At 38.1% G+C, this 20,920-nt stretch overlaps 1 protein-coding gene across 1 annotated transcript; it reads left to right on the plus strand.

Moving 5' to 3' along the window:
* Nucleotides 1-12,318: 12,318 nt before the first annotated feature.
* Or6a2 (olfactory receptor family 6 subfamily A member 2) lies at nt 12,319-13,322 on the plus strand. Its single transcript, XM_090349011.1, has one exon. It carries the CDS (start codon nt 12,319-12,321, stop codon nt 13,300-13,302), a length of 984 nt encoding a protein of 327 aa, XP_090205137.1. The 3' UTR covers nt 13,303-13,322.
* The last annotated feature ends 7,598 nt before the right edge of the window (nt 13,323-20,920 follow it).

A 20,920-nucleotide genomic window follows, 5' to 3' on the forward strand; every position in this document is an offset into this window, starting at 1 on the left:
ACATATTTTTCATCAAAATTTTGAGAAATGTTATAGTAAACTTTCAATAGTTAATCTGCACTGTAGGAAATCTTAAGTGCTATAGAATTTAATATTTATATTCACTGGGTATGGTGGTTCACACCTGTAATACTAGCTATTCAGGAGACTGAGATCTAAGGATTATAATTCCAAGCCAGCCTGGGCACTGAAGTCTTAAAGTCTGTGAGACTCTTTATCTCCAATTAACCACCAGAAAACCAGAAGTGGTACTGTGGCTCAAGGGGTAGGTTAGTAGCCTTGAGCTGAAGAGTTCAGGATCAATGCCTAGTCCTAAAGTTTAAGTCCCATGAATGACAAGAAAAAAAAAATACAGTGTTACTGGTGAAATAATCATTGATTGTTCACTGCTGTTTAGACCTCAGTGAAGGAGACATTTAGGCAATCTTAAATAATCAATTATAAAATAACAATGAAAAAATTTATAATACTTTGGAGAAGGTATGAGGAATAAGGACCCTTAATCTATCTATCAATAATTTCCAGAGGTAAAAATTAAGTTCACCAAAGGCACATGAATAGTGGTCTACATACAATTATAAAATATTATGAAAAATATAGCTTTAGAAACAAATTTTCACAGAAAGAAAGGCAATATTTTGACTAGCTCAGGTTTGGATTGTGGGTACAAGTTTTGATTACCAGAAGGTCTGTCTCATTCTTGTACATTGTAATGTAAAATAAATACTATTCACCTTATCTAAGTTATGGAAACAAGCCTAGATGCTCCTTAATGGACAAATGGATTAAATATAAGATAGATAGACAGACAGATGGATAATTAGATATAGGCATAAAAATGCTAAAATTAGTCTGAAAAAGCAATTCAGGAGACAACATAAAAATTCAGTTTTGCTCATCAAACTTAGATAAGAAATACTTATTTGGATTTACAACTTAGTGAATTTGTATAATTTTTCTGAAGAACAATTTATAAAATCTGTATATTTTCCCCTAAAGCATCTATGCAATGTTTTGAGAATCTCCTCAGGGTCTCTGAGGTAATAATTAGAGTTATAGACAATGGTTCCACAAAACACATTCAGTATTCTGTCATTACTTTGTACATTTTACAGAAACATTAATCCATGAATGATGACTAGGTTAAATTACAACCTAGGGATTTAAGGAAATATATAATCGCATGTTATTCTTGAAGAACATGTTGCCTTTATTCCCATATTACAATGTTAAACTTAAAAACACCTGAAAATACATATGAAATTATGTAAGTAGAAATATTCTTAGAGGACTGAGGGAATACATAACATTGTAACTACCAGCCCCTTTGCAGGGTGAGAAGGAAGATAAGACTATTTCATGTCTTGTGGTTTTCCAAACATTCTACAGAAAACTTCACTGTTAAATCACAGTAAAAAAAAAATAGTAAAGACAAATGAAAATTGGGGTCATACATTGTTTACTGACTATGCAATATAATTTGGCTAGATATTTTATTGTTTCTTTTCCATTTTCTTCTCCTATGACATCCAATGCTATTATTATCTTGCATCTATTACCAAAGGAGAAGGTACCAAAGTTTAGAAATACTAAGAATTAGGATGAGCTAGTGCTCCACATCATAATCAGAAAAAAATTAAAGTGAGTCTTTGCCTTGTTGAAGGGGCACTCCTTTGTACAAATCCTTAAAGATAATTTAAAAAAAGAAATACGAGGGCCGGGAGTTTTGCCTAGTGGTTAAAGTGCTTGCCTAGCATGCACGAAGACCCAGGTTCGATTCCTTGGTACCAAATGCATAGAAAAAAGCCAGAAGTGGTGCTGAGGCTCAAGTGGTAGAGCTCTAGCCTTGAGAAAGTCCAAGGACAGTGCTCAGGCCCTGAGCTCAAGCCCAGGACTGGCAAAAAAAAAGAAATATGAAAAAATAAGGGAAAAAGAAGTCTCTAAGCTTTTCTACAATGTATATAATATGATCTAGTAATTTTCATATTTTTCCTTGTCATCTAAGGAATGCATTCCCCAGGAATCTTGAGCTTCTTACCATTTATTGAGTAAATTATTTCTTTTACAAATTATCAAAGATTAGTGAACTCTGTGTAGTAATTAATGTATATGATACAGAGGGATACATAGCACCTAGGCAAATAAGCCTAGACATTAAAATATCCTTTGAACCATATAATTTTCAGGTGTCATGAACCATCATTCTTTTGATTTTTTTTTTTGCCAGTCCTGGGCTTGAGCTCAGGGCCTGAGCACTGTCCCTGGACTTTCTCAATGCTAGAGCTCTACCACTTGAGACTCAGCACCACTTCTGGCTTTTTTCTACATATGTGGTAGAGGAATCAAACCCAGGTCTTTGTGCATGGTAGGTAAGCACTCCACCACTAGCCCAAACTCTTAGCCCCTCTTTTGATTTTTTTTTAAACAGAAAACATTCACAAATATGGAAGCTTTTTTTTTCCTTTTAGCTTACAAGTCATACAAAAATAGGAGATAGCCAGATCTGGCTCATGAGATATGACTTGCTGATTTCTGCTTATAAACTTGAGTATATGTTGCCTCCTGCCTATGTAGCCCCTTTTCCCCCTGTCCCATTTCTCATCTTCAAAATAAAAATGTCCTTCCTCTGTGATGCTTCCAGATAAAGTTACTTTAGTCAGGTGTAAGTTGATTATTGACACCTGAAATTTTCAGTTCAATCTACTTACTTTCCTGCCATTCTATGTGCAGGAATGAGCCTAAAGCCTGTCCAGATTGTGTTATGTATATGCATGTTGAAGAATGAACCTAATTATGACTACATAAACTTCCAAAGCTGGACTACTGTAGTAACTACTGCTTGGTGAGGAGACTGGGAAGAAGGAAGGAGCAGAAGAGAATGTACTGTCAACTAGATTTCCCATAGATCTTCTGAGAACTCCTGGGAGGAAGATGTGTTATCTTATCTGTTCTCCTATCTCTAGTGCTGGAGACACTCTGCAGTCAGCTAGTAGGCTCCTGGCCAGTCTCTCCAGAAATTCTTTCCCCATGCTAATCCTTTGACTGCTCCAGGAGTAGGAAGCCACTCTTCTAAACTTCCTATATCTCTAGGATTGCCATAAAGAAGTACTGTAGCCCACTTGTCTTCTGTCCCATGAATACTTCACTTGGGCAAGTCTTTCCTGAATGAGCCAGAGGACAGTCAAGACCAGGAGCACCACAAATTCCTATGAAAGCTCTAGGGACTGAATCAGAGAGCTTTAGAGAACATAACAAATGCAAAGAAAACAGGCCCAGAGACGAGAGAGAAACCCAAGATGGTCTCAGTATGGACACAGGAATAAAATTTGGATTCGTTGTATCACTAAAACCTACCTGAACCTTGTCCAGTTGTGCAATTGGACCTATGCATGGCCCAGGGTTGATCTGGTCCTGGGAAGTGAGACTTACCTGTGAACAATGGGGATATTCCTTGATTAGCTCTGCCTGACATTCTTGTTCATGCCTGTCCTTTGTTTCAAAAGAGCCAGACAAGGAACAGGGGAAATCGTGCTTCTTGTCTTGGTTAATCCATTAGTGACTGCAGCTGGAATGGGTTGCCGATGCTTTGTGTCAGACATGAGAGAGCTCACTGGAGAGCTTGACCATCCTCCCAGCCTTGATGTTATGCCCTGCTGTGCCTCTTTTATCCTTAGGGCCAACATGAAGGGTTGAAATGTTTATTTCCCCCCATGTATTTTTGAGCTCACCTCTGCACCTCTTTCCTCTTCTCCTCACTGGAGACTTGACCTTTATTGAATTTACTGTCTTTGGGGCCCTAGGGAATTTCAGGTGGCAATAAACATTGATAAAGGAGAAATATTACTCTAGGGATCCAAGGAAGTGTAAACAAAAGCTTAATCATTTTGAATTCTAAGTGACCTAATTTTTATTCCATCTCTGCCAGCTGATGATGTAACTCAGTGGTAGAGGGTTTGTCTAGCATGCAAGAGGCCCTCTTCCAACCCTAGCATTGCAAATAAATAATAAAACAGCTCTGAAACTTACTGACTTGTAATATTTAGTCATTTGTTAGACTTTCTGAATCTCAGTTTCCATGTTGCCTCTGGTGATCTACTCTCGCTAGGTAGACCTCACTCATACCCTTTCCAGAAAATTTAAACGAGTAGCATTAGCTAGGGATCACACGTTCACCACATAGCCGGTGGGGTTCAGTTCATATTCAAACCATAACAGTGATGATTTGTGAGTTATTTAATTCTTCTTTCTTGGATGACAGTGGCATCAAGGGCAGACCCTTTGCTTTGTTCATCACTGTGAATCAAGATTTAATCATATGGGTAAAGGGCAATTGGAAAGTGCGCATGTGATCTGGGTACACAGTGAGGAAGCCAAGGTGATAGTAACTCAGAGGTCAAGAGGTAAAGTGATGCCGGGGTTGATGGCAGTGGCAAAAAAAGAAAAGAAAAAAAGAAAGAAAATAGCCAAGATAGAGTTGTAAGAATTTTTCCAAGGAAGAATAAGCAGGACAGCATTACCAAATGGTGTCATCTTATAAAATCATAGAGCACACTGAATATTTTCATTTTATGATCACTTGTTTACTTTTAATTCATTTCTGGACTAACACCTATTAACCAGAAGCACCTTCTTCGTCATTATATCCTCAGGACTCAGTGTATAAATGTCCCATGATGGAAAAAATGTAAAAATACATAACAACAAAAAAATGTTTAGATTTGGTGATTGCAAGAATGATTGTTCTCTGCTAAGTAAGCTGGTGGGTTGAGAATCGTCCACCATGAGGGACTACTAATGCAGCGATGGTCCCAGAGTTGTGTGTGACCCTCAACACAGCACGCTCCTGGCACAGACATTCCTACACAGGTTCTGAAAGGATTGGGCTTTTATGTAGATTCACAGCAGTATGGTTATATTCATAATTATATGCTGTTTATAATTTGGGGTATATCAGGCATCTGTCACTTTTTAGAAAGTTATTTTTTATCTTAGTGTGTAAACAAGTCTATATAAGCAACGTGTGCTTTTCAATAAAGCATAATTATATGTTTATGGTACAAATAAAGGGAAGGTGATATTTTGGGAATATTTCTGCTGAGATATTTTTTAGTGGAATTGAGAGGTTTTTGAGAAAAGCAAATGCAAGCAGTTTTAGTAGGATACGGTATGAATTTTATACCTATTTTCTGGGTTTATTGTCACATTTATTAGGGAGAATGTGATATTCATAAACATTTATTTCATATAAAATACTTTGGGAGTATTGAGTATTGCCACAAACTGAGCAGAAATGTCTTACAAGAAATGATAAGAGGAACTTTTGGGTGAGAAGTCACTGCTAGAGTTAATGATCTGGGGAGCATCAGGAAAACCAACATAAATGAGAGCTGTCCTTACATTATTTGGTAGATATGCATGTATAGCATAACATTATCTTAAGTACTTTAGCATGCAGTCCAAGACAGTATGAATAAATGAAAGTGATTGAACTCAGTCTTGTCCAGGGAATCACAGTGTTTCTAGAAGAGAATTATTAGAGACAGTTTCTGTTGCACACACCTGTGGTCCTAGCAATCCAGAAGCTGAGACAGGAAGATCATGAGTTTGACTACAAAGAAACTTCCAAGTCATCCTGAGATTGATGATGGGACCATATGCCAAAGAAGCAAAATTAAAGAAGGGGGTGGAGAACTAGAACTGAAGCTTGAAAGGTAAGTACAGGCTGATTTAGTGTGGAAAGAATAGGGTAAGAGGAGAAATTTTAAACAGACAAGTAAAAAAGGCCTAAGAATAATTCTACCTATTATTGAACATGTAGTGAAAACTGGATATTCACATGCAGAAAACCAAAACTGGATCCTCATTTAGCACTTGACACCAGTATCAATTCAAAATCTATCACAGACCTCAAAGTAAGACCAGAAACCACAAAACTATTACAGGAAGGGTTAGGGAAACACTCAGGCTCCTAGGCACAGGTCAAAACTTTGTAATTAAAGATCCGGTTTTCTATTTCTCTATGGTAGAAACATTCAAATACCCTTATTCTAGCTTTTAAAAATATACAGCACATCATTCTAGTACATCAGAACTTCCTACTTAATCATTAATTCCAATCTTTATCTTCTAACAACCAACTTTTGCTACCATTCATTTGCTATGGACTACCAATTTCTGATTTATACTTCCCATGTAGCCAGAGTGCCAGTATATTTCTATAAAATAACTAAAGCTTAAAACATGAACTAATAGAGAACACATTTTCTGTATATTATCAATGAACAATTACAGGCTGAAATTAGTGGCAATATAGCATTTACAATCATTCAACAAAAATATACTTTGGTGTTATAAACCTAACAACTCCCTAATAAGACTTATGTGCTGTAAACTGCACAGTACTGATCAAGGGAACCAAAGAAAATGAAAATAAGTGGAGAAACATAATATGCTCATGGACTGTTATGCTTCAGAATAGCAATGATGTCAGTTTTCATCTAGTTGCAACTTTAGTGCAAATCTTTTGAAAATTGGAGCAAGAGATTTTTTTTTGATCATGAAAGTAAGATTATTCAGTTTCTATATAGAAAGGCACAGGTTGCTTAAGCCCATAATCCTAGCTACTCAGGAGGATGAGGTCTGAGGATCGTGGTTCAAAGCCAGTACTAAAGTCTGTGAGATTCGTATCTCAAATTAACCACCAGAATACCAGAAGTGGCACTGTGGCTCAAGTGGAAGGGCCCAGAGACCAGAGTTCAAGCCCCATGAGCAAAAAAAAAAAAAAAAAAGCAAATGGACCACACATAATTAAACTTGAAAAGAATAAAGTAAGAAGACATACCACCCATTATTCCAACATGTATTATATAGATACAAAACTAAGTGTTATTTGTGGTAGCACTGGCACTTAATTTAATGAAACAGAATAGAAAATCAAAAGTAAACATATACTCAGTTATGAAAACATGTATAAAGGCTGGGAATGTGGCCTAGGGGTAGAGTGCTTGCCTAGTATGCAGGAAGTCATGAGTTCTATTCATAGGTACCACATACATAGAAAAAAGCTGGAAGTGGTTCTGTAGCTCACATGATAGTCTTGAGAAATCTCAAGGACAGTGCTCAGGCCCTTAGTTCAATCCCTAGGTCTAGCAAAAGAATATGCACACGTGATTCATTAGAGAAAAGAAAACTTTTCTAAATGATGCTTGTGTCTGGGTAGGTCTGGGTTTGGCACACCTGGAGAAACATGGACCTGAATTTCTGCCTTATATAAAAATTATGCTGATGCTGGGAGGGTGACCTAGTGGTAGACTGCCTGCCTAACATGCACGAAGGCCCTGTTTCGATTCCTTGGTACCATATACATGGAAAAAGCCAGAAGTGGTGCTGTGGTTCAAATGGTAGAGTGCTAGACTTGAGAAAGCCCAAGGACAGTGCTCAGGCCCTGAGCTCAATTTCTAGGACTGGCAAAAACAAATTATGCTGGGCACAGGGGGTTCATGCCTGTAGTCATAGCTGTTTAGGAGGATGAGATCGGAGGATCACTGGAGCTGGTTCTGGTAGGAAAGTCTGTAGGATACTTATCTCCAATTAACCACCAGAAAACTGGAAGTGCCACTGTGACTCAAAGCATTAGCGCTCTAGTCTTTGGCAAAAAGAGCTTAAGGTTGGTGCCCAGGTCCCGAGTTCAAACCCCACAAGTGAGTGAATAAATAAATAAATAAATAAATAAATATTAACATGTAACAGATTGTAGACATAATCATAAAATGCAAAAACAAAAAAAATTAGAGAAAAATAAAAGTTCTTTAGACATAGTCAAAGGATTCTTAGAATTCACACCAAATTCCATTTAAATAAATGAACAGATAGTCCAGACTATGCTAGAACTCAACAACAAAAAGATTGATTTTGAAAATACCTTGTTAAGATCAAAAGAGAAAGTGGAAAGTATATACCATATCTGTAAACCATACCGAATCAGGGTATATAATAAAGAACTCTTGTTTACCTAATTTTATGTGCATATGCAACGCTAAACAAAGGGGATTTCATTGACATTTCTATGCAAGTTTACAACATATTCCAACAGGCTTCATTGCTCTGTTTTTGTAAATTCCCACAGCCCATTTCAAGCTTGTTTATTCTCTTTTATAACCATTAGCCCACCTAGAAGAAAGTAAACACATAAAATAAGAAACAGCTCTGAAAATAACCTAACCTGGGAATCAGTGATTCCTGCTTATAATCTTTCTACTCTGAAGGCTGAGATCTGAGAATTGTGGTTCAAAGCTTGCCCAGGCAGAAAAATCTGTGATACTCTTGTCTCTAATATAAACTACAAAAAAAAAAAGCTGAATGTAAAGCTGTGGCTCAAGTGGTAGAGCACCAGCTTTGAGGAAAGAAAAAGCTCAAGTAAAGTGCCTGGGCCCTGAGTTTGAGCCCAGGACTAACATAAATAATAACAATAATAGTAATAATCATAATCCTAATAATAACCCAAGAAAAAAGAGATGAAATATACAATGATATTTTATTGAAGAGATATGGAGATGATACATAAGCTCATGAAGTTATTGACTTTATCATTTAGAGATAGGCAAAGGATTATTTACCATAGCAAAGATATGGAACCAACCCAGATGCCCCTCAGTAGATGATTGGATCAACGAGATGTGGTATTTATACACAATAAGAATGACATCACCCCTTTTGTAAGGAAATAGAAAGACTTGGAAAAATCATATTAAGTGAAGTAAGCCAGACCCAAAGGAACATAGGCTCAATGGTTTCCCTCATTTGTAATAATTAGTACAAAACTTGGACTCTTTAATATACTATGTTATCTCTCATCTCTTTTGCTCTCCCTTGGTTATCTCATACTGATACAGTATTTTGCCTTGTTATCTGATATATTGTATATATATACAATATTTGGTTATTTGAAATCGGATAGGGAAGGGGGGAAAACAAGATAAGGGGCGAGAGTGGAGGGAGGGAAATAGGGACCAAGACATGAGAAAGGGTGTCAATGTTTGTGAAGTAATGCTCCTTCTATCTGGTGAATATAGCTGTAACCCCTGTATTAATTATAATAAAAAGATATGCAAAGGATATCACCATATCAGTATATTAAAATTGAAAGTCAATGACAGCAGAAATATTAGAAAGGATACTAAAACTGGTATCACACATTCATCTGTGGTAGCTGTGCCAAATCATACAGCCACTTCAAATACAGTTTGGAGTTTCCTAAAAACTATTATCATGACTGCAAATGCACATTATATACTTATCCCAGAGACATGATCACTTATGTTTACTCCCCAAATTATAGACAAGTGTTCATTTCATATATTTTTTCTTTTCTTCTCTTTTTTTTTGCCAGTCTTGGGGCTTGAACTTGGGGCCTAGGCACTGTCCTTGAGCTTTCTCAAGGCTAGCCCTCTACCCCTTGAGCCATAGCAACACCTCCAGCTTTTTCCTGAGTATGTGGCACCCAGGAATGGAATCCAGGGCTTTGTGCATGCTAGGTAAGCACTCTACAACAAGGCCATGCTCCTAGCCCCTGCATCTATCTTTTCAGTATTTGTTATTCATTTCTTGCTGTGCTGTCCTGTCAAAAATTTCCCAACTAATATAAAATAGAAGGACTGAAGAATAACTTTTTCATCTTCTCTTTTCATGAGAATATATTTAGTATTCTCACTTTTGATAAATATATGCATTTGGTTTTAAATAGATACACATACCCTCTTGGCCTTACCTTAAATTCTAAAATCCAATAAGTTTGAAAACTGAATATTTTTCCTAAGTTTGAGGCTTACACACTTTAAATGATTAATCCTGCTGTAAAATGATAAGAGATTTAGTCTTTGTTCCATATTTTGTTTTTCCTGTGGATGTATTAATTCATGTATTAGCTTGTTTGCATACTGTTTCCAAATTTCCTAAATGTTAGGAAACTGCAGACTATTCTTACTGTGATCTGAAAAATCCAAATGCCTTATTTGATTTAGAAAAGAAGGTGGATTTATATTCTTTTTTATTTGACAATATATGCCTTCTATTTTCATGGAGGAACTCATCTACTGACTAGCAATAAGCACAAATGTCAGATCGGCATCTCTTTCAATAAATCTAAAGTTCTGCAGGAATTCTTCACTTAAACAAACAGTGGCTGCTGCTGATGCATTTTCAACTCACAATGTAGTGTATCAATAGTATGCTTGTCTGAATATAGGTATGTATTCTGTGACACTCTCCCCATAAGCCTCCATTTTGTGTTTCCTCCCAGTCCTTCTTTCTGTCCCCTATCTTATTCTTTTTTATTTTTTTCCCCTTGTATCTCTTTTGGTCTCTTGGGTTTCTGCCTTGGTGCCATCCCAAAGCATCAAAGGAGGCGGAGTAGGGGGAATGAGGATTGAGTAAGGGAAGTGTATGATAAAGGAATCTTTTCTCATTTGGCAGAGTCCCCTGACCATGGAAGGAAGAGGAGTATCTACCATTTCATTCTGACCTGATGCTTCTACTCTCTTTTACACACCCTAAATCCCCTCCTACCTGATTTAGACATCTCAGGAAAGCTCTGGTGAGTTAATGACATCTGACAAAAATAAGTAGATTTCACTGTCTACTGATTCTTCTTCAAGTAGATGTCTCCAATGTCTTTCCTATCTTTGTTCAGCAGTCTACATCCTTATTCCTCTCTATGCCTAATAAAACCCTCAACTCCCACTAACATAACTCATATTGTTGACACTCAGACCAACATTGCTTTCTTTATCATGTCAGTCTGGAAGGTTCTTGTTCATTCATATGTGTCTGCTCACTGTACAGCTTTCATGATCTTCCAGTTCTCATTCATTAGTCACATATATTCTCACCTAATCATCTTCTCTCATTGAACCATTCACCCTTATACCAAGTTCATTCTACCTAAATTCTGGATCAAATTATATTGTGGATGTGGATGCTGAGAAGGAATATGATGGGTAACGCAAGCCATGTTAGCATGCTGAAGTTTTGTTACTGTACTGTGGCATTGGGAAAACTATTAAGGCTCAAAAATAGACAAAAGAGCATAAAGATGAGTATGCAGTGCAAAGTTGGTTTTGTGAGTACATTCTACCTCCCCTTTCCCCAGATAAAACAAAATAGGTGTAAAAGTAAAAAGTAAGAAATCTTTTGGAAAGAGATAGTTCACACACTCTCCCTATTTGCCTTTCTATTGTTTATTTCCTGTTTAAATGTTAGGACCATGCAGGATGCACGGAACACAGTAAAGCCTTGACATTTTGGAAAGTAAATTTTCTCTTTGATATCAAATCACTAAATGTATACTTTTATATTGGCCTTGATGCTAAGGACCGGGCTTTACTCTCATAAGAGAATACAACTTTCAGAACAAATGGGATTTTTAGTCCTTCTGTCATCCAGGTTCCATTTCATAATTTGCAGAAGGACCTAAGGTTCTCCTTTTATGTACTGAGTCATGTGGGACTTCCAACCAACAGCTGCTGTTACTTTCGCTGTTTGGCTTTCATCTTCCTCATTTTCAGGGGCACACTGTACCCCTAGCTGAATTCCAAAGATGCCCTTGCCTGGATGTAAATACAGATTGCATCATGTAGTCCATCTTTCATATTGCCCTAATAGAATTTAGGTTCTGAGTCCTGCATCTTGTGTTTGGCTCTTACAATGTCTATAATCCAGGACAAGTCACTTAACCTACTCCTCAGTTTCCCGAGGCAAGAAGGGGAGTTATAGTAATATTAACCCACAGCTTTGTTCTGAGGATCCAGTGATACTTCCACTAATTTAAAATAGTGTCTAGAACAACGATGCATGATACATACTCTTATTACATGTTACTATCATAACTCCACTGAATAATTTATTTCTCCAGAATAGAGTTACCGTCTATCTAACAATGACTTTAGGAAAGCCCAGACTCAGTTTAATCCCAGTTTGGAGATTCATTTATTTGCATATGAAAAGTTATTGCTATAGTAATATAATAATCAAAATCTACCATCTTGGGATTTCTTTCTTGTGTTTGTGTAGGAACAAGAGACAGATATTGGGACCAGTAATTGTTACTTTTCCTGGTGAAAAATACATGAATAATAGACATTTGCTGAAGGTTGCAGAAAGACTTGGCCTGTCTTCAATTCAAAGCTGTGGTTGTGTTAGCTTATTTCTCAGCTCAGTGATTGGTCCTATGTACCGCATCCAATGTCCAAACGAACCCATCAAAGTAAAATCCTGAGACACTCTAATCTCATCTTCTGAAGAGAAGGAGACAGAGCCAATGCCATGGAGCGGAGGAACCACAGTGGGCGAGTGAGTGAGTTTGTGTTGCTGGGCTTCCCCGCACCAGCACCCTTGCGGGTGCTACTCTTTTCCCTTTCTCTGCTGGCCTATGTGTTGGTACTGACAGAAAATGCACTCATCATTGTGGCCATTAAGAACCATCCCACCCTCCACAAACCCATGTATTTCTTTCTGGCTAACATGTCCTTCCTGGAGATCTGGTATGTCACTGTCACCATTCCCAAGATGCTCGCTGGCTTCATCGGATCCACACAGAGTCATCGACAGCTCATCTCCTTTGAGGGCTGTATGACACAGCTCTACTTCTTCCTGGGACTGGGCTGCACGGAGTGTGTCCTTCTTGCTGTGATGGCCTATGACCGCTATGTGGCTATCTGCCACCCTCTCCGCTACCCTGTCATTGTCAGCAGCCGGCTGTGTGTGCAGATGGCAAGTGGTTCTTGGGCTGGTGGTTTTGGCATCTCTATGGTCAAAGTTTTTCTCATTTCTCGCCTCTCTTACTGTGGTCCCAACATCATCAACCACTTTTTCTGTGACGTCTCCCCCTTGCTCAACCTCTCCTGTACAGACATGTCCACGGCAGAGCTTACAGACTTTGTCCTGGCCATCTTTATCCTTCTGGGGCCACTCTCTGTCACTGGAGCCTCCTACATGGCCATTGCCGGGGCTGTGATGCGAATCCCTTCAGCTGCTGGTCGCCATAAAGCTTTTTCCACCTGTGCTTCTCACCTCACCGTGGTGATCATCTTCTATGCGGCCAGTATCTTCATCTATGCCAGGCCCAAGGCACTCTCTGCTTTTGACACCAATAAGCTGGTGTCCGTGCTCTATGCAGTCATTGTACCGTTACTCAATCCCATCATTTATTGCCTGCGCAACCAAGAAGTCAAGAGAGCCCTACGCCGAACTTTGCGTCTGAACCAGGGCCAGGATGGGAATCCCAAGAAATCTCACAGAGATGGGTAGGAGGGAGCCATGAAGTCTGGAAAACATGGGGGAATGTCTTTTATCAAGTCCAGTGCTGTCAAATTGGAAATACTTACTGTAATTAGTCCAGAAGGAGGAAAAGGGATAGATCATAAGTTAGAAGCCAGATTTTCTGCAGGAAGCAGCTATGAAATCCAAGTTAGACAGCTGATTCAGTGTCATCTGCATTATTGTTATTTACATAGATCTGGTTGTAATCAAAGAGCCACAACACTGCTTCATTATGGTGTGAGTAACAAAGCAAGATGGTAAGAAACTATGAGTTTTGAGTTGGCAACCTGTCACCTGCGGGACCACAGGGGCATCTGGCTTTGTTTCCTAATTTACCAAGCTCATCTCCACATTGAACTATTGCCTAAGGGCAATGTTTCTTTAGTCTCCGTCTTCCTAATTGGCTAGAAGCATCGTAGTGACAGGATCACATTTATTTATGTATTGTTTTATCACCACCATCCAGCCCACTACCTATCACATGGGGGCTATGAATAAAAATAATAAATGAATATGGTTTGAAGCCAGATGGATGAGACATGTGTGTGACACCTGGAGGTGGAATTGGCAGCCAATGAGGAGGCACACACTGATCAGTCTTTCTGGGAGGGAACTGAGCAATATGTATTATAGATCCTAAAAACATTGAACAGATTTGGATAAATACATATACCTAGAATAACAAAAGCAAGAAAATATGTTTAACTCTCATAAATATGGCATTGATAAAGTCAATTGTAGACATTCAATGGAATATATACTATATAGGCAATGAAATAACAGGACAGCAAAATTATCTCAAGATAACAAATGAAATTAACTAGGTTGTGTAACAGCACCACATGAATTAGTTTTATTTGTTTGTATAAACCTTATAAGAAAGAATATGATTAAAATACTGTCTGTAACAATCAGTGGGCCTTTTTTCTTATAAATTGAATTTTGCAGGAAAGCATGGTGACAAATATATTTATCTAAATACACTCCTTAGTTGTTAAAATGTACAAGTTTACTCATCTAGAAGGAGAGATAGTGAAAATTGGCTCTTAACTATTTCATTTAAGCCCCAGAACCTTGACAGCAATGACGCTTCCATCTCCAGATGTACCCAGCTGTTGCTGACGTTCATAGGTGTCAGTAGCTGAATAGCGTTTATGGAAGGCTGTTAGAAAGTGAATCATCATCATAACCTGTGCCCAGGCTAGCCTCAGACTTCTGGGCTCCAGTGATCCTCCTGCCTAAGTTTCGTGAGAAGCCTGGCTATATAGTACATTATTTGTTAGGCTACATTTGATAAAATTTCAATGCGATACACATGTTTATGTGAGCCCAAATAATTATATTACCTTCAAAATATCTCATTGCAGTGCATTTAAAGTGACTAGATATGAAGTTCACCTAAAGTCTACCTCACAATTATCCCTGTTTGTGAATGGGGCAGTAATCTGGGAAGGAAGTGGCCTTCTCTGGGCATAACAATGATAGCTATTATATGAACTTCTCTTAAAGCTTAGTTCCAATAAGTAGGATGTAAGAACAAGCATTTGATTTCTCCACTGAGCTTTCCTTTCCTTTCCTTTCTTTTCCTTTGCTTTCCAATATTATATAATGAAATGCAGTACCTTTTCAATTATCTTGACTCAGAATCTCTAATTCTGACTTCCACTTTTTAAACCAACTTCAGTATTTAGCACAATATTCTTCATATATCCTCTTTCAGTAAATAAAGAATGAGGGGCTAGTTGATTGGTCTGAACTATGATGGGGATGAGTTCTTTATTTACATGTACTGAGTTTTGACCTTTATGAGTCACACCGAATTTGAAATCAAAACTTCCTGGGCTTTTTCACAGGAAGTATTATTTACTTTATTAAGTTTGTGGTGTCCTCCACTAATGTACACACATTTGGGATTTGTGTGATTTCAGCAAGAATATGGGACTTTAAAGTTCCCTGTTCTATTGGATGCTGCTTGTTTCATTTCATATTCAGAATTTTTCAGTTTTACAAAGTATTGCATAGATGATGTGACTATTATAATTCTGAGACTCAATAGTCTCTTGCACATGTATAGGATGGAGGAGAACTGGATCTACCTGAGACAGTTATAGAGGAGATTTATTTAGAGTGAGCAGAGGCGGCTACAGCGAATCACTAAAGATGATTTCTGTACCCACAGTGTCCATGGTTTCCACCAATGTGGAAGGAACCACAAGGATTTTAATCTACCTTCCAAATGTTCTCACAACTGAATCTAGATTTTCCTTTTAGCCTTTCTTTTTCTTGTACTGGTGAATGCTCATTGTGATTAACAGTGTTTATTTATTTGAACAATTCCATTTCTTTTATTATTTGCTACATTTAACATTGAACAGAGTCAGGAAATATTCCCTAAACCTTCCTGTATAAAAAGCTTCTAAAATAAAAGGAGAAGAAAAAGATTTGGTCTGCAAGTATGAAAACAGAATTTCCATGAATCAAAAATTCCTGGAGGTGGCATTGTGGTTCAAGAGGTAGAGCTCTAGCCTTGAGCTGAAGAGTTCAGGGACAGAATCCAGGCCCAGAGTTCAAGCCCCATGATGACCACCACCCCCACCACCAACAACCCCCCAAAATAAAAATACCTCACAAGACTGAAAACAAAGGAAGAGAGGAAAAGCAGACAAATACAGGTAAAATACTCAATGTGCATATGTGAGGATGGAACAGGTAACTTGAGGAGATGGGAGATGAGACAGATTAGGGGGATGGTGAATGCTAGAAGAGATAATGTCAAGATGAATTATACTCATCAATTGACATACATGGAAACCTCTCTGTAAAAGTACTTTTTAATATATAAATGATGTTAAAATCAAAGGCAATATACACATATCTATACTATACTATTTGAATACAAAATGATACAGAGAGAGACAATGTGGTATTTTGTACTGAATCTTAGAATATATAAATACAGATTAAAATAATAAAATCTGAAAATATTTTGGAGAAAGTTGAAAGTGATTAAAAATGATTAAATGTAAATAGCTAGTGTAATGAATTTTCAATTCTTACTTTTGACAAGAAAAAATGAAATGAAAGATGATTATATTATGGGAAAGCAAAACTGAGTAAGGAGTACTATAGTACCTGTAAAATAGTATTACAAAATAAAATCTAATATTATCCCCAAATAAAAGAACCATTTTAAGCGATTGGTTGTAGGCCGAACAATTTAACTAAAGCTTGATTGATTTTAGCTACTTCCTTTTCTTTTTTTATTTAATGCATTTTATTATTGCTATATAAGTCAGATAAAGAATACACTTCAGGGGGCCGGGAGTTTGGCCTAGTGGTTAAAGTGCTTGCCTAGCATGCATGAAGACCCGGGTTCGATTCCTTGGTACCACATACATAGAAAAAAGCCGGAAGTGGTGCTGAGGCTCAAGTGGTAGAGCTCTAGCCTTGAGAAAGTCCAAGGACAGTGCTCAGGCCTTGAGCTCAAGCCCAGGACTGGCAAAAAAAAAAAAAAAGAATTCATTTTGAAAAAGTCACTCCTTTCTTTGTTCTCTCGCAGTCCTTCCTTTCCACTTATAGTGATGTATGAGTTAGCACATGTTCTGTGTTGATATTTATTTCAAAATTTCACCAGAAATTTTAATTCTCCTGAAGATCATTTTTTATCTTGTTAATTCATAAGAAAGACATAAAATAAAGACTAAGTGGCATGTAGTAAAGTTACTGATTTATTCATTTATCACTAACAAATTACAGCAGTTCTTCCAGAAATCATTGTTAGTGCAGACAGGCATGTGGAGACAATGTCATGTGGCCCAAAGAAAGTCTACAAAAGTAGGGCCCCTCATCCTCTCTTGGAATCATTTCTCAGGGCAAGATTGCCTTCCCTGACTTTCACATTTCATGATGACCAATGGTTCCAGTCTCCCCAGAATTCACGTCAGTCACCATATGTCTTTAGGAGAAGGAGAAGGAAGAAAGATGAAGGAGGAGGAGAAGAATAGGAGGAGGAGGAAAAGAAGGGAGAGGAGGAAGAAGAAAGAGCAAGGTTCACTCTCTTCCATCATATTCCAATAACTCAGGTCCTCCAGTACCAGCGAAGTTTCTCTAGGATTCCTTGCTTCAGCTACTTTCTGCTACCTTTGGCTGCTTACCTAGATATGAATGCCTGTGTGTGGTTGTCTTCTTCAAAAACTTTTAGCAGTCACTTCTAGATTTTATAGTTTATTGAAGCAGAATGTATAGCAGAGGTTCCAAGAGGTCAGTGGGCTATGGATAACTCAGCAGACAGGGGACATCTGTTTTTCTCTGCCTTGGCACACATCACTCATTTCCCAAGTGTTCATTTACAGATTGCTGGAGTCCAAGGCAGTGGATGTGACCTTTTGTCAATACAGAGATTTCTGCTTTGTTACCTTACCTTTGCTGTCATTACTCTACATGATAGATAGATAGATAGATAGATAGATAGACAGATAGATGATAGATAGATAGATAGATAGATAATAGATAGATAATAGATAGATAGATATAGATTTAGCCAGTCCTGGGGCTTAAGGTCATGGCCTGAGCATTGTCCTTGGACTTTCTTAAGGCTAGAGCTTCACCACTTGAGCCACAGCACCACTTCCAGCATCTTTCTATGTATGGGGTACCGGAAAATCGAACGTGGGTCTTTGTGCATTCCAGGCAAGCACTCTAACACTAGGCCAAACTCCTGGCCCCTCTATGTTGTTTTTGACAGTCCTGGGACATGAATTCTGGGTCTGGAAGCTGTCTCTGAGCTCAAGACAAGCTCAACCACTTGAGCCACTGTACCACTTCCAGCTTTTTCTGTAATTGGAGATAAGAGACTCACCTACTTTCCTGTCTGGGCTGGCTGTAAACCACGATCCTCAGATCTCAGCCTCCAGAATAGGATTACAGGTATGCGCCACCTATGCCTGTTTCATTACTCTACATTACCTACTGTGTGAGACACTCTGAACTTAAAGTCCCCTTAACTAACTCCTGCTCATCAAACCCAGGCTAGAGTTCATATTCCAACACAAAGAATATTCTACATTGTATAGCTACCACAATGCAATTTTAGTACTCTGTACATATCCATATTAACTTCAATTGTAATATCAATGACATCACATTAAGAAGGTAACTTTTTCTTCTGTGATGAATAAACTGAGAAAGGTGAAATGTCTAAAATATTTGTAGGTTCCCAGAGTTAGGAAGTTGATCTGTAGTAGGATAACTGCAACAAAAATTTCTCATTATGCCACATCAGTACTACCTTTCTTCCAAAAGGGGTGACAGACGCCTCTTAGATGATACCTCTCGGATAATATCTCTGATTGTTGTTTCTACGTTACTAACATAAAACATACACAAGTTTTTACATGTCACAGCACAGATAACATTGTATGTTTATTATATTTCTCATTTTGTTTTCAATTCCATTAATTCTCAAAGACATATAAATTGTGTATATTTGTTTTGAAGAATTTAGCTCAATAAAACTAGGAATGATTTCAAGATTCTGATCATGGGGCTAGAACTCAGGGCCTGGATATTGTCCTTGAGCTGTTTTGCTCCAGGCTAGTACTTTGCCATTTGAGCCACACCTTCACTTGAGGCTCTTGGCAATAAGTTAGAGATGAGAATCTCAGGGACTTTCCTGCTCAGACTGGCTTTGGGCTTTAATCCTTAGATTTCAGCCTCCTGCTAGCTAGGATTACAAACAGAAGCCACCAGTGCTCAGCTAGGAGTTTTGTTTGTTTGTATTTTTAATAATGAGCAAGCTAGGCATGGTGGTATATACGTTTCATCGCAGCTTCTCTAGAGTTGAATATCCTAGGGTTTTCTGTTGGAGGCTAACCCTGTGAGAGGAGAGTTAGTCCCATTTCCACTAATAAGCCAGATGTCATCCCACCTGTGGAGGAGATAGCATGAAGTAGAACCTGGTATGGTAGCATAGGACCCAATCCAAGCAAAAGCCAGGCCGAATCTGAAAAAAACAATTCTAAAGAAAAAAAAGTATTACAGGAATGGGTAGGGGAAACACTAGGTCTTCTAAGCATGGATAGAAACTTCCAGAATCACAACAAATCAAAGAAAGACTGGATAAATGGGATTGCATCAAATTGTAGAGCTTCTGCATTGTAAAGAATATAGTTAACGAGATAAATAGAAAGCCTACAGAATGGGAGATGATTTTTACCAGCTATACATCAGGCAAGAGCCTCATGTCTAAAATATACTTAGAGGTCAAAAACTTAAATTTCCCCAAAATAAACCCTTAAAAATTAATAAATAGGCAAAAGATTTAAGGGAGACTTCTTTTTTTTTTTTTTTGCCAGTTCTGGGCTTGGGACTCGGGGCCTGAGCACTGTCCTTGGGCTTTCTCAAGGCTAGAGCTCTACCACTTGAGCCACAGCACCATTTCTGTGGTATGTGGTACTGAGGAATCGAACCTGGGTCTTCATGCATGCTAGGCAGGCACTCTACCACCAGGCCAACTCCCAGCCGATAAAGTGCATTCTTAACTAGCATGAAGGCACACACACACACACACACACACACACACACACACACACACATATATATATATATATATTCCCCCTGACAGTCCTGGGGCTTAAACTCAGGAACTGGGCACTGTCCCTGAGCTCTTTGAACCACTTTGAGCCACAGTGCCACTTCCATTTTTCTGGTAGTTAATTGGAGATATGAGTCTCATGGACTCATATCCTCAGACCTCAGCCTCCTGAGTAGCTAGGATTACAGACATGAGCCACCTGGTTTGAAGCTGAAAATTTAAACCCCAGTGCTGCTAAATAAAATTCAGTAATTAAGAAATGAATAAATGAACACTAAAAATTACTGTTCTTAACTATATCTTGCTACCTATTAACTAACGTCCCTCCATTTCTCCTCATCTATACTCTCTCTGGCTTCTGGAAACTACTAATCTATTCTCAATTTCTATGACCATCTGTCACAGATGATCATATTATGTTTATTTGAGTAAAGTAGAAGAAATAATAAACCTTTCAATTAATGCATTATCCAGTGCATTTGTATATCCAAAAATGTATATAGTCCCTATGTCAACTAAAACTGTAAAGCAATAGAAGAGTAAAATATTGGTTTTTATTTTTTAAATGAACAAATGAATGTATTTGTTGGCTTATTTATCCATAATCACAGGTAGACAGAAAAAGAAACGTGTAAGTTCCTGTTTGAGGAATCTCTGGTTAGATTCAGTTAGCTGTCCAGGTCCCTGGACAAAGCCTTTGGCAGGGCACAAAGAGTTTCCCTGGGGCCAGGACAGGCTGCATGTAAGTGAGATCCCTGAGGAGAGACAGGGGCAAAAGATGCATAAATGCTAAAGATACTCTCCTGTCTGCTTCTATATTAATTTACAGTCTAAGCAAGGACTAGACTTTGATCTTCATATAATAACCTGCAGAGCAATCTGCTATCCCATTGTCAGCTAAAAATGACTGTGAATTTTGCCTTCCCAGAGAGGGCAGATGGACAGTGGTGGAGGCACTCAGTGGAAGTGACTGATCTCTGAAGAAAGCTCCAAGGAAAGTGAAGAGAATCTTGG

Source organism: Megascapheus bottae, chromosome 16, assembly GCF_031878675.1.
Source record: "Megascapheus bottae isolate mThoBot1 chromosome 16, mThoBot2.hap1, whole genome shotgun sequence".
In the NCBI taxonomy this organism is placed as follows: Eukaryota; Metazoa; Chordata; class Mammalia; order Rodentia; family Geomyidae; genus Megascapheus; species Megascapheus bottae.